Source organism: Momordica charantia (assembly GCF_013281855.1).
Source record: "Momordica charantia cultivar OHB3-1 chromosome 8 unlocalized genomic scaffold, Mcharantia_2.0 BLBB01000008.1, whole genome shotgun sequence".
NCBI classification, from domain to species: domain Eukaryota; kingdom Viridiplantae; phylum Streptophyta; class Magnoliopsida; order Cucurbitales; family Cucurbitaceae; genus Momordica; species Momordica charantia.
The window spans coordinates 11,357,584-11,372,876 of record NW_028275166.1 but is presented as its reverse complement, the minus strand read 5'-3'; the positions used below and the strand labels follow the sequence as shown (position 1 = coordinate 11,372,876).

At 34.5% G+C, this 15,293-nt stretch overlaps 1 protein-coding gene across 1 annotated transcript; it reads left to right on the top strand.

Moving 5' to 3' along the window:
- The first annotated feature begins 5,263 nt into the window (after positions 1–5,263).
- On the top strand, positions 5,264–14,114 carry SK13 (shaggy-like kinase 13). The gene is made up of 13 exons (XM_022296477.2): positions 5,264–5,459; positions 9,102–9,278; positions 9,373–9,465; positions 9,631–9,690; positions 9,840–10,112; positions 10,707–10,781; positions 10,856–10,912; positions 11,042–11,182; positions 11,304–11,354; positions 11,449–11,544; positions 11,649–11,732; positions 12,994–13,096; positions 13,800–14,114. The coding sequence occupies exons 2-13, from the start codon at positions 9,165–9,167 to the stop codon at positions 13,880–13,882; spliced, it is 1,230 nt and encodes a 409-aa protein (XP_022152169.1). The 5' UTR covers positions 5,264–5,459; positions 9,102–9,164; the 3' UTR covers positions 13,883–14,114.
- Positions 14,115–15,293: the final 1,179 nt, after the last annotated feature.

Below are 15,293 nucleotides of genomic sequence, written 5' to 3'. Positions count from 1 at the left end.
GGCGAGTCCCGATGGTTTTCTGGTGTTGGCTCCGCACTGAGATGATGTTTACACGTGTCGATTATGATTCTGACTACCAACATGGAGTGCTTTTAACTATGCAAACATCACCCACGTTGTTAAAAAGATCATTCCCAAATATACCCTTAAGCAATATTCAGAAAACTATTTACATAAAATAATTTATTTTAAAGACTATTTTATGGGGTAAATTATATTTTAATAAACAAGTTTCTAAAATTTATGTCAACGTGAACATAATTATACATCAAAATTTCACCTCACATTTACGGTACCTAAAAACTTATCTAAAAATGTGTTAGAACTTAAAAGGCACAATTTATTTCAAAATCATGTTATTTCAAAACCAACCCTTTTCTTTTTTAAGTTAAATTACAAATTTAACCTCTATAGTTTATAGTTTAAATTCAATTCGATCACAGTCAAATTAACTATGCAAGTATAAAACATATGTATTCATCCGTGAAATAGAAAGTACTATTTGTGAAGTTTGACAAAATTATACCAGTCAATTTTAAATTTTTAAGATTATATGGACCAAGTTAAAATTAAGTATAAATTATAAAAATCAAATTGGAAATTTTGAAACTGTAGCTACTAAATTGAAAATCTGACCTAAATGGAGAAAAATTTGGTAGTTTAAAGACATAAGTAATATATGTTAACAATTGCTTCAAGCAATATAGAAGCAATGTGGCTATTATCTATAATTTATTATAATTTTGTCATTTACTTCACATCCAAAATAAGTTAGCAGTCTTGGAATATAGAGATAATCCAATCTATTAAGATTAGCAATATATATATATATATATATATATATATAATTATGAATTAATTAAACTCAAAATGGCAATATGTCAATTATAATTACTAGAAAAAACAAAATAAAAAAGAAGCAAATCTTTGACACTTGATGGAGAAAGGTTTTTTATGCCGTGTTTGAAAATAAAAATGGATTAAAAATAAAATCACAAGCCTTATTTTTTGTTTGAACTAAAAAAAAAAGCCTTAATTTTTGTTGCTCATTCAATGTTTCTTGTTCATTCACAATTCCAATTGTTAAACATGTGAGTTTTGAATTTTTGAGCACAATAATTTCTAAATTTATAATTATTTTGAATAGGACAGATGGGCAGTATGGTCAATGTTCTTATTAATTCATTTGTTGTACAAAATTGTGTGTATATATATTTTCATGTGAATTGTGATTGAAGTTTCCATTGTTCAATAAATTTTTTTTTGGAAAAATAAATCGGATAAATTAAATAATAATGTGAGTACTTCTTAATAATTAAAGTATTGTGAAAAAACTTTGTGTAAGTTTTTATTTTTAAATTTGTTAATTGTGAATGAGGTTTCAAAGGTTGATTTTTCTTTGAAAAAATAAATCAAGTAAATTAAATAATATTGACTAACAACAATGGACAACAAAAACCGAACATCATTCAAGTAATCAATTAGGTTGGTTCATTTTAGCTCTTTCAAAATGTTTGTTTTGATTCATGTACTTTTAAAAAGTGACAATGTTTTTCTTAATTTTATTTTCAACCTCATTTTTTTTATCACAATTTTAACACGACACTGTTTTCAATATATTTATTGAAATGTAACTGAAGTTTTATATTAAAAGATTTGTGTTATGGGTGGAATTTGTGATAAAATTTGGCAAACAAAGACTAAAAAAGTGATATTTTGAAAGTATAAATACTAAAATGAACCAAAATTGAAAATACAGTAACCAAAACAAACAATTTAAAATTACAAACAACAAAATGAACCAAAATAGTTAAACAATAAAATCATTATAAAACATGATACTAAAAAATCTTAAAGACTATATTATAAACAAAATGTGATTAGAAACACAAATACTAAGACCCAAAACAATATAGTTAGAAACATAAATTGTTTATGCAAAAAATGTGACGAGGTATGATCGTTGGAAGAGCTTGACCTGCTCCAGATATGATCGTTGGGAGAGTTTGGGTGTCCTTGAGAAGGAATGACCAACTCCAGGGGTCAAGGTGGGTTGACTGAAATGAGCTGACTGGAATGAGCTGAAGTATTAGGAAGAAAGATCACTAGGCAAGGAAAGACCTGCACAAGAAACAAACACTCCGACGCTCAAGTCAGTTTTGTGTCCAACTTTAGTATGGAGGTCAAGTTAGAATACGATACCTAAAGAGTGAAGTACCATATTTATAGGTTTAGGTACCCGACAAGGAATCCGACTAGCGGTTGAACATGTCGAGACCAAGGTCGGCCTGTCGAGAGTAACTATTCCAGTTTATACTCTTGTCATCTAGAATTTGGCTAAGTATGGAAGGTCGTTCCAACCTTGAATGATCTTCAGGGAAGACCTTTAGATCGGCCTTCAGAGAAGGCCATGATGAGGTCGGCCATTAGACAAGACTTTTAGGTTGATCCTCATGGAGCTCTCCAGGTCGGTCACCAGAGAAGACCATGGTGAGGTCAGTCCTTATGGAAGATCTTCAGGTCGGCTACCAGACGAGACCTTCAAGTCAGCCATTAGGGAAGACCTCAGGTCGGCATCTTTAGGTTTGCCACCAGGGAAGACCTTCTAAATTGGACCTTTCCCTATTCTCCACGTGGCTGTACGATTTTTACCCTGAAACATAAATAATAAGACCCAAAACAAATAGATGAACACGACGAACAGAGGAACAAATAGCAAGTACAGTAACAGAGGAACAATTAACAAATACGACGAACAAATGAACAAATACGATGAATAGAGAAACAAATATGGTGAACAAATACGAGAAACGGTAAATAAAAAATGTGAACAGATAGGATGAACCTATAATGTAAGAAATAAGGTGTAATTTTTTTTGAACAATTAATGTATACAAAAAATATAAAGCGCTTTACCTACACAATCCGTAAAAACTCAACATATAGGTCTCTCTCCTTTGCCACCCACCGCCACATTTGCAACCAGCTCTATCACCAACCGCATTGCCCCACCGTTGTTCATTTGCTTGATTATGTCTGTTTATGCAAGGATATGCACAACAGTGTATTTCAGATTGCAGCTCGAACTCGGCCTCCGGACCCATCTGAATACTTGGGCGAACCTGCACAAAAAGGTGAGCACTCCGACGATCAAGTCAGTATAGGTCGGATTCCCAGTTTAGTTCGAGGTCAGAAAATCATCCTACCTGATCGCGGAGTGAGGTCCTCTACTTATGGGTGGTAGTCCCGCTAATCTCGCAACGGTTACACCCGGTAATCTCTGGACCGTCGGTTACACCCGGTAATCTCGGGACCGACGGTTACACCCGATAATCACGCCGCTGACAGTAGCTCACATCGGCCCCCACCGAGCTTCCCGGTAGGTCGGACCTCGGCCAGGTTCACCTCGGCCCTCATACTTAGCATCTGTCAACGCTAGTGGTGGTGATCTCGGCGGTCCGAGCTGGGGCATGACTCATGGGTCACCTTGGGGCACCAATGGTTGTCCTCCACGTGTCCTGGGTATTCTCTTCCCCAAACAATGTCAATTTGTAGCATCGCCTAACAAGATCTTCTTTCTCCCCTCGTTTCTCTCTAATCGCCTTCCTACCTGATCTTCTGCCTCCCTCCCTCATCTTCTTCGGTGTGATGTCTCCTTGTGATTTCAGTCTACATGTATATATCAAACAATAGTGGTTAGAAAAAAACGAGAATCAAGGAGATCTAATCTAGGAAAGATAAGGGAAGTTATGGTATTTTATTTTAAAAATAATAACAGGATAGAAGTGTCAAAATCAAACCTGTAATATGATGGATATTTTTCATTACCAAATATCATTTGGCCATTTTTTAAAACCAAATCATAAATAGGGACACCTACCGTAAATTCTCGAGTGTTCGGAGGGCTGTTTTAGAAACTTATTTACACAAATGTCTAAAATTTTCTAATTTTACACTTTTAGATTTCTGCACGTAGGATTTTATTTTAATTCCGATGTTACCCTTATTAATTACATTTACATTTATTATTGTTATTTGTTTTTTTAATATAAAAGATTTAATTCCATAATTATTATCATAATCCTTTAATTATTATGGGTCCCATACTAATTTTCAACACAAATCCTTTAATTCACTCATTCAAAACCTTAATTTACTCCTTAATTTTCTCTCAATTCACTATTCATGGTCAACCTTCAAGGACAATTCAAAATCATAGAAACATCTTTTGAAGTCTCAATAAACATATATCCGCATATTAAAAAATATATTCAAAATCATAGTATATATCCATTTATATATCCACATATATGCATTCAAAATCACTATAGTATATATCCGCATATTCGCATATATACAAGTTGAGTTATAAGATATATCTACTTATATATCCGCATATATACATTCAAAATCACTATAGTATATATCCACATATCCACATATATACAAGTTAAGTTATAAGATATATGTTAATCAAACTCACTATAATATATATACTCATATATACAATAATTCACACGAAATCAGAAATCGAAAACAACCGTTGGAATACAAACCTTTTGATTGGGATAAACGGAGACGAACTACTTTGGCGACGGAGAAAAATGGAGGCGGCTGAAGATGAGGTAAACATTGGTCGGAGACAAAAGCAAGCAGAAACGACCGGAGAAGAAGGAAGGACACAAATCTCATTTCGAACGGGATAAATGGCGTCAGAAGGGCAACGGAGAAAACGAAGCCGGCCGGAGATGAAGGCAGACAAAGATGGATGGTCAGAGAAGAAGAACAGACAGTTGGAGGAAGAAAAACGAACGGTCGAAGGAAGAAGAAAAGAGTTTCGAAAATGGATGGTTTTGGAGATTTTTGGGATTTTGGGATTTTTTTATTTTGGAAAGTATAATTAAACACATTTTAAGGGATCTTATTATTATATTTTTAATCTTAAATTACTATTTTTTGGGCCTTGAGCAAGCCCAACCAAAAAGGCTAAACGGGCTCTTTTCCAATTGGATCTCGAATGTAAATCTGCACCGTTTTGAATTAACGTACAGAACAAACAGTTGGCTAATTCCAAACTCCAATAGAGCCAAAACGGCGTCGTTTTCATGCCAAAGTGAACGTTCTGGTTCTGCCCTTCAATTATTCATTGGTCACAGAAGGAGTCAGGATGTGACGCCATCCACCACCCCAATAACGCCACGTGTCACTCTGTCTCCAGCCGCGGACGTAAAAACTGACCGTTAACTACATTTGACCAAACCAGTGGCGTCCGCTCTGTCAGTTACGGAGTCTCCATTGGTCAAAGAACTGCAAGAACCATCCCTGCAACTGAGAATACTGAAATGAAATTCTGTTTTCCGTTCTCTCGCTAGAGGAAGAATTCGTAGATGCCTCCTTCAAAAACTCGTCTCGCTTCTGCTCGGATTCGAAAATTTGCGAAATTATCTGGCTCACTCCAGGTAGTTCCTTTTTAACTTCGATTGTGTTGATTGGTGATTTTTTCCGTTTGGTTGCTGAGAAATTGGAAGGAAATGTGTTGAGAGTATTTTACTGGTTTTAGGCTGTAGGTACTGTAGTGTAGCAGATTCTGGAAAATGGTGAGTGAACGGAGTTATTTAGATTGTGTCTGTATTGGATTTTAGCGATTTAGATTAATTTATTTGAAATGCTTAAGGGAAGTTTGTGCTGTATTTCCCTGGGTTAAGTTTTTTGTCTTTTGAAATGGTAGTATTTAGGAAACTGGTTTATGGGGTAGGGTCATGAATATAGAAATTTCTGAGTCTTGTGGAAACTCGCATTTTTGTTCGCTTTGGGCTGGTGTGGCTTGGCAAGCCTCCATATCCCTTCAATTTGTTTAGTCGATATTTTTTTTCCCTAAAAATAGGTATGTAATCAGGATGTTGGATGCTCACTAATTTCGTGGAGGCTTTGTTTATCTTGAGGTTTGAGCTTAGGACAACCTTGGAGGGTATGTCTTAATATCCGAAGTTCTTAGAGTTGAGTTCAATCAAGAGTTGTTGATGCTGGTTATCCTACACAATGTGATTCATGAATGAGCTTCATTTCCCAAGTGGTGTGCTCCAGAAAAGCAAAGTTGACCTAGATTAGAGCAAGCTCTTGATATGCCTAATAGCGGAGGGAGGTTACGTGGCTTTTTGTTTGAGGGAAAGGATTATTAGGGATTTGAATATAGTTATATGTTGGTTAGAAGTGAGGAAAAGACTCATGGCACATGAGAACAAGATCTTCATTTGTACGAGACCTTTTAGCTGAAATGAAAAGTAAACTAGACTTAGGCTCAAAATCAACAAATTTACCATTGCAGTAATATGAAGAGACTTGCTCCTTGCCACCATGCATTCCTGGGGTTTGTTTAGTTGAGATTATTGAAACTAAATCTTGATAGCTTCTTTCTTTTTTAGGCAAGTAGCTCAATTTCATTTTATGGAGGGATACAAAAGGGAGGGCAAATAAAGAATTTGCCCTAGAAAGGGCAATGAAGTTTTAGGATAAAAAGAAACTAGCGTAATTGCATACCAGCATAACTCACCTATTGATTAGAGGTTCAAATCTCTCCACCATTCTGTACTATAAAATAATAATTAAAAAATGCTTTAGCAATAGCACACTGAAGTTATTCTCTCGAAGTTCCTCCAGTGCTTTATCAAAAGTTTCTAGATTTCTTTCCAACCTTGATTTCATAGACCACCAGGACCTGGCTTTGTACTTCATTCAAAGACTACTAATCAGACTAGATATTAAGGCAATCTGTTAGACTTGTTAAAAACTAGAAAGTACAACATCAGCCAACCCCCAAAAAATCCAAGGCTTGGAGGCCCAGAAAATAGATAGATGCCTTAAAAGTAAGAAAGAAACTCTTAATATGCATAAAAGATGTCACGTCTTTCCCACGATGCTAAAACGTGGCTTGAGACATCAACCTTCCTTTATCTAGACCTTGACCGAGATTTAGACCAATTAATCCTCCATTGAGTGAGCTTAGGTTCTGGTTAAAATTGAAAAGGTTAGATGGATACTTCTAAGAACTTCCTTGACCACGCTTACACACTTCACTTTTCCTCCTTGCCCCCGGCCTTTCACATTCCATCTCAGGATTTTCATAATAACCTCACATCCCTATCCCAAATCTCCATGTAGAAATCTAGATAGTTTTTAATAAAGAAATATATTGTGGGTTCTTTGGTTCATTTATGACATCTCTTCTAGTGGTCGATCCTTCGTCTTGTATTTTTGTCCGAAATTTTATTGAGGCGTCCACCAGGTGATGAATTGCCGAAGATCATGTTCCAGTCACATGGGTTGTTCGAAAATAGAGCCAAAAAAACAAAAACGGACAAACTAACGGAAGTTACAGGAAGAGACTCCAATTGTCTAAGTTCGACGGTAAATGATAATTAAAGAACACCCAAAAAGAGAGCCTTAACGATTCTTCTATTCCTCTCAAGCTGAATAAACCTGATGGTATTAAAGCTTGTTTTCTGGCACAAAAGAACACACATCCTCTTCAAAAAGGAGGGTGAGGAACAAACCAACTTTCATTAGGCTATCTTATTAGAGAAAAGATCACATGGGTTGGTGCTGTATTGGCCAAATTTGTGCAAATTTTTAGGTTGCCCCATTGGAGTTTAAGATGGATCTTGCGCAACAAACTTAACGATCTATCTCTTCTAGAACCATGGGAACTGAAATTGTTATAAATGACCTATTTATAGTAAATATTTACAAATTTGTTGTAATCTAAAAACAACTTACAAATTTAGTCCTTGCTAGCTGTAGATTTGTTTCAATTAAGGTTTCCTTCTTCCAATTTGTTATCAAACTAAATCTTTTTTTTATCAGACTAAATCTAACCATGAAATTTCCCTTTTAGAAAACAAGTTTTCTCTGGTGTTCTTGAAGCTATCCAGACTAATTTTGTTATTATTTTGATTGTTTTTAACCTTTTTTTTGTGTTAATATATTCTAAAACTAGATTAGATATGTACAAAATTCATCCTTTTGTAAATGGATGAGGTTATAACAAGGGCAAGTGATGGGTTTTGAAGAAGACCTACAACCCAACCTATGGTAGCATCTTGGATATTTGTTAGGCCGTTCCACCTTATAGAGCGGGAAATATGAACTTCTAAAAGAAAGCTTACCTTTCCCAGAAAAAGGACTCCGCTTTAAGTAAAGAGTTGCTGAAAATCACTTGACAAATCTCGTCGCTCTGATTCTTGCAATATCCGCAACGCACCGGTCATTTGGGCATCCATAAACTTTATTAGAGCATTCCCGGAGAAACCACCATTTAAGGGCAACTTCCCGCATCAACAGCCTTAGATATTGGAATAATACCACCTGCATTTAAATTTTTGGTTTCGATCCTTTATGTCAACTTTTACGCCTCCATCCACTTTAATGCACAAAAATGTTCACCCCCCACCCCTTCGATTTATTACCAATAGCGTCAAGAATCTCCTCTCCACATATTTAGTGGAAATTCCCTCAACCTTATCCAACCCCCAAGCAGGATTCATTTGACCATGGAGCTGCAGGTCCCTTGCTTCCAATTCCAAAGGAGATATATCCAAGTGTACACCAGCCTTTGTTCAGGGATCGTGCTTCATCTGCACCGATACATTGCAAGAATGGTCATTTCTCAAACTACAGAGTGCATTTCTCCATAGCGGGTCTTCGAAGAGTCATTCACTTGAGGAACAGCAATAGAAGTTCAAACTTGAAGTTATTTTTTTGTGGGACGTTAGTTCTACATTCATCAGTAAGGCCAGCAAATTATGTTTTGCAGTGATACTGTTTTAAATGGTTACTCTGATTAGAATGTCAGAAATTAATTTTTTCCTAAGCCTTCAAGGCCCTCAAGGCTGGAGTTAGGCACAGTAGTAAAGTTCTTTGGATTCATGTAAGAGGGTCATAATTTCAGAAGGCCTTGGAACCACCAATTTGAGATATTGATGAGTACCACAATTCACACCAATTAATTTTTAGATGTGGTTATCATAGAGAATTCAAATTTAAGTGTTTGCGTGCATAGATTTTAGGTGTTTGTTTTCCTCAATGCTGTATTTTCTAAATTGCAGGTTAGGATTTGCACAGACTGATTCATAAGGATCACATTGTGATTTGTAACAGTTTAGCATATTATGGCATCTTCTGGTATGGGTCCAGTTGGAAAACCCAATGGTGCTGCATTATTTGCTGATAAACTTCCGGAGGAGATTAATGAAATGAAGATCAGAGATGAGAAGGTTGAAAAGGTTGGACTCTTAGAGCGAATCATTGTTTTAGTATAATAATTCTCTATCCTTTATGGCTTTATGTATCATTTTTCTGTCTAAAATCCACCTTCAGGAGATGGAAGCGACAGTGGTCGATGGAAATGGTACAGAAACTGGTCATATAATTGTAACTACTATTGGTGGTCGAAATGGTCAACCCAAACAGGTGAATTAAAAACATGCTGCTTTGAAATTTTCCCTTCCAAGCTATGATTTTCTGACAGAGCCATACCATCTATTTGCATCTATTGAGACTGCTTCGTTGTAATAATACCTGTAAGTTATATTAGACATGTATTGGCAATTTAATTTTCTGTGATCTTTGTGACAGACAATAAGCTACATGGCAGAGCGTACAGTTGGACAGGGATCCTTTGGTATTGTATTTCAGGTAATGATTCAATTGAAAATTCTGAACCATCTGTAACTCTGATATTTTTCTTGAGCAGGGTGGGTGGAAATTTTCTTACTAATATAAAATTAACAATTTTTGGAGGGCGAAGAGTATTAGCTTGTGGCTTTTATGACTTTGGTTTGCAGGCTAAGTGTCTCGAGACTGGAGAAACTGTTGCTATCAAGAAGGTCCTTCAGGACAAGAGATATAAGAACCGTGAGTTGCAAACAATGCGCCTTCTCGATCATCCTAATGTTGTTTCTCTCAAACATTGCTTTTTTTCCACAACGGAAAAGGATGAGCTTTATCTTAATCTGGTGCTCGAGTATGTACCTGAGACAGTTTACCGGGTAATAAAGCACTACACAAAGGCAAACCAGCGGATGCCTCTCATATATGTCAAGCTTTATGCCTATCAGGTTATCTATTCTTTTTCTGAGGATTAAATGACATGATTTTCCTTCCATTTTTTGCCTATAACCTAGCCTTATCTTTAGCCAAAATGATAAGTTAAGAGCAACTACACTGTATTAAACTGAGAACATAGTGGTTTCATTTATGCGACTTAACCCGTTACAGCCAATTATACCACATCAAAATGTTTAGAGGACTAAGAGGAGAGGGGAATAGTACTTGAGATATTATGCAAATATTATTTTTTTTGGATAAAAGACACAAATGTATTCTCCATATATTTTTTTTTTGGATATTATAAAAATATTTACAAAATGAAGAAATTTATGGTAGCTATCCTCCAAAGAGTTCATGGGACTCCTTAAGAAATATTGCCAGCATCTGCCATGCTTTATAATTATTATCATGTAAAAAATGTTCCTCCATATTACAAGTGTTAATAATGATGGTGTTGCCGATTAATCTTCGAACTTTTTTTAAAAGGCTAAGCCCTGACTTTCGACGCTATTAACTTGATTTGATATTGTCAATTGTCAACTTTATCCCATACTTTGCGTGTGAGTGTGTCTAATCTGTAATTTCTCCCGGTATCTCAACAGATTTGCAGAGCTCTAGCCTACATTCATGGAGGAATAGGAGTATGCCACAGGGATATTAAGCCACAGAATCTACTGGTTTGCTCTAATAACTTCTGATTGTATGTTTTATAGTTATTTGAAAGCTACTTGCTGATAAAATTGTTGTTCAGGTTAATCCCCATACTCATCAGGTCAAGCTATGCGATTTTGGAAGTGCAAAAGTTCTGGTAGGGGCCTTCTTTTTGTCGTATCTCTACATCACGAAATTATTTTTATTAGTTGATCTATTGTATTGCCTCCATTCTTGCATTTTTCCATAGTGTTTATATTGCTTCCTCTTCATTCATATTTAATAGGTGAAGGGCGAGCCAAATATATCATATATTTGTTCTCGTTATTATCGAGCGCCTGAACTAATATTTGGTGCTACTGAATACACTACCGCAATTGATATATGGTCTGCGGGCTGCGTTCTTGCTGAGTTACTTCTTGGACAGGTTCCCTACAAAATTAACTATCCCTCTTTCTCATTCTATGCAAAGCAGTGAAGGATCAGAAGTTTTTATTTTTCTCTCTTCCTTTCTCTCTCTCTCTTATTGACTTCCTCAAATTTTGTAGCCTCTCTTTCCTGGTGAGAGTGGCGTGGATCAGCTTGTTGAGATAATCAAGGTCAGCTACCTGAATTGTTTCTGTAGAGTATAATTTACTATTTTATTAACTATAGTTCCCTTTGTGTTGAACTTGAAGTGCTCTCTTTGATTAGGTACTCGGGACTCCTACCCGTGAAGAAATCAAGTGTATGAACCCAAATTATACCGAGTTCAAATTCCCACAAATCAAGGCTCATCCCTGGCACAAGGTAACTACGTTTGATGCTTTATCTAAAAGCACTTTGAAGTGCTTTTTATTTATTTTTAGAATTTCTCAGACTACCTTTGATTATCAAAAATTTTTATCCCGTAGATGTTTCACAAGCGCATGCCTCCGGAAGCAGTGGATCTTGTATCAAGACTCCTCCAGTATTCTCCAAATCTTAGGTGTACTGCTGTGAGTGTTCTATCCATGCACTATCACCTTCTCTTATGCATCATCCCGATTAAAGGAGTTTATTGCCATAGCCAATTTTATTTTTATATATGTAGCAAGTGTCATAGCGAGTGTATGGCAGACACTTTCTTCTTTAAAGTTTTTATGAAAATTTGGATTTTCATTGAAAAAACTGAAATAATATAAAAAGGAGCTCACAAAAATCTCAGCCTAGGAAAGGGAGTCAAAACAATGTCTATTGTCTAGAGACCTAACGAGATAAAAAAAGGGTCAAATCCAAAAGAATGAGATTGAGAGGATATTATAAAAGGCTCAAATTCAAAAGAATAAGATTGAAAGGATAATTACGGAAGTCCTTAAAAACAATAAAAACTCTGTCATTCTCCTAAAGTCCAATACTCCATAAAACAAAAACAAAAAACTACCATGTCAGATCATATGCCCCTTTGTCAAGAAAGGGGGGATTGAATAGAACCCCTCCATCATATGACAACAATCATTATTACGACCCAAACATGCATCAAACTTCCCCAAGAAAGAGAAGTAATATGGTAGACATTATTGATTTAAATGGAATGGTATTCCGGATCCAAACATGACTGCTACAAAATTTTGGCTGGTTAATATTTCGTAGTATCTTGGATTTTATAGAACAACTTCCATGGTTTCAGTTTTATTCATTTCGTGAATTTGTATTTTTCTCTAGTTTGTTTCTTCATTAAAGTACTTCCAAATATCGTGCACTTGATATTCTAAAGTTTGTTTTAGAAGAATGTTTTCAAAATAATTCTCTGCTTTTTGTTTCCAAAACTATGCTTGGGTGACTTGGTAAGTTTTGAGGTAATTGTGCACTTGGAATCACTATTAACAAGTTCGTGATTTTTAAAATAAAAATATTTTCTTTTGTTGTCTAATTAAAAATTTTTAAAACTAATTTTTATAAGAAAATTACCTAAGCATGTCTTAAACAATATAAAACCATTTGGAAAATAGTCTCACTGATTAGCTTTTATCTTGTTTTAAATGGTGAGTTACTGCAGTTTTCTGCCTGGGTGTATGAAAAGGATTTCATTAACATAAGAACTTCACAGCTGCTATTTCTGTTTGTTGTACTATTTTTTTTATGCCCTTTTGTATTTGACTTTTCATTAAAAAACTTAATAATAATAAGCCATAATTCTCCATGCCATTGATTACTCATTATTCCAGTCTCAATGTATTTTTTTATCTGCTCCTGATATGTATTTTTCAATGGAAACAGTTAGAGGCTTGTGTTCATCCCTTCTTTGATGAACTCCGGGATCCCAATACTCGTCTTCCAAACGGGCGCCCCCTGCCTCCTCTCTTCAACTTCAAACCCCAAGGTCTTCTTTCTTCCTAGTCACTACATTCGTTGTTCGATTTACTTTCTGTACATGTAATTATTTAGTCCTTGTACTTTGGTTAGATCCTTCCGTTAAATTTTTCATTAAAATTTGGTTTAAAATTAACCTATACACCTAAAAAGGGTCAAGTGAATGGAACCAAATAAGCCTCCCAAATCTAAAATCAAAGGTAGTTTAATAATATAACCATTCGTATGTTTTAGTTACCTTGAGAATCTTAACATGATGAACACATTTTTCAATTATACTCTTTTCATCCATGAATACTAAAATGGGCTAATGATTAGTTCAAATGTCATGATATATACTTAGAAGAGGAATTAGGTCATCTAAGGAAGGAAAGTTCCAAGAGGTTGATAGAAATTTTGATTTTTTTTCTTTCAACCTAATTGCTCCTCCAAACTTTTGCCAACTCGTTAAATATCATAATCATGTCATATAAATTTATCAACAGTCCATTATAGCATTCACCAACGAGAATGGCATAATTGAAAAATGTTAAAACACAAGGGACTAAATTGAAACCTTTTAAATAATAGGGACTATAACGAGAAACATTCAAACATTAGAGACTAGAATATATATTAATATCACCAATAGAGGAATTAGTGAAGCCTTTTAACCTATTATGAACATATAAATCATTTGCTCTATGTGTTACTAAATATGGTGAGATCTGCAGAGCTGAAAGGTGCAACTTTGGAGCTCCTCTCCAAACTCATTCCAGAACATGCTCGGAAGCAGTGCTCTTTCCTTGATTTTTAGATCAAAACACAAAGTAAATGTTGTTTTCCTCGTCGGACAGGTATGAAAAAAGAATCCTTGATAATGTAATTTCCAAGTCTGAACATCAATTGTAATGTATTTTATTAGAGAAAAAGAAAAATTTATGGGAGATGAACGCTGATTCTTGATGTGGGATGAAAATGTTGCTATAAACAATTGTTCTCTAGGATTATTACTTTTCAAAGAATTGTCTGCTACACTTGCTCTTTCAGTTTTAGTATTTTTTTTTTTTTGATGGTCGACTTATATTTGAATGACAATATCGTATAATCAAGCGAAGCCTAGAAGAAGGTGACTCTAGACACGGGTTGGTTAATCTCCAAGGGCAGGCAAATATGGATGGTCCTGACCTTACCATCACTGAAGGTTTACTAATGAATGAACTCTTGTGACCAATTTTCTTTTATGAAAAGATCTGTCGAGCCTAATCAGCCTTGTTATGTTGATATAAGATATTGATTGAGTTTGAAGAACTTTTATTGATGGAATCTATTTATAAAGTATAAAGCTATATCTTCTCTAATGAGAGGAATAGTTTATGTCTATTATAAATCATTATAAGGTCTCTTTTATTTTCAATGTGGGATCCTCGTAGGTTATACTTATTTTGGTGGTAATCTAATTTTCGTATCTGATATTGGCTTCTTAATTTGTATATACCATTGAAGTGTGTACTGGTTTTTGTTTTAAAATTTTCAATTTTATTAAAGTATGAATAATTTATAATCAAGTTTCCACTTAGGAATGTCATTAAAATGGAGTAATGAAATGATGGTTTGGAAAATACATATTTTATATAATTAACTAAAAAAAACTAATGTTTTTCTAATATTAAATGTTCACATCAATCTATTAATTAAAATCCTCCAATGACCTAACTACTGTAGAAAAATTCATCACATCGAAAGAAAATAAGCGAGGGTTACATTATGCGGAGTGCTTAGTTTTTATGTTAAATATATGTTTTAATTTAGTCTTTATTGTTTAAAGCTTTCAATTGAGGTCATTATATTTTAATATTAGTCCCTTATTGTTGGTTGATGTTAAAATTACGTGTTATTTGTAGAAATTTCAAGTTTTCTTTACGCTCCACCCGGCATCAATAAAGTTCAAAAAAATGATTTTGATTGAAAATAATTTTAAATTCTTGTTTGGATATGATTTGAAATTAATATAATTACTCTTATTATTATTATTTTGTTTGAAACTTAGATGTTTGTTGAAAAATAAAATAAAATAAAAAATTTAATGATATAGGTTTTTAATTTAAATTTATTGATTAAAAATTAACCCAACCTAAACTGAGTATCGAGTATAGAAGCATGAATTTTGGCCAATCTCAAATGATCAAATTATTATTTAAAATTAATTAAGTATTATTAAATTTGTA

Coding starts and splice junctions, on each gene's coding strand:
- SK13 (XM_022296477.2), top strand. CDS start 9,165: ATGGCATCTTCTGGTATGGGTCCAGTTGGAAAACCCAATGGTGCTGCA. Junction 10,913..11,041: donor TTGGAAGTGCAAAAGTTCTG/GTAGGGGCCTTC, acceptor CATATTTAATAG/GTGAAGGGCGAGCCAAATAT. Junction 11,545..11,648: donor AGGCTCATCCCTGGCACAAG/GTAACTACGTTT, acceptor TTTATCCCGTAG/ATGTTTCACAAGCGCATGCC.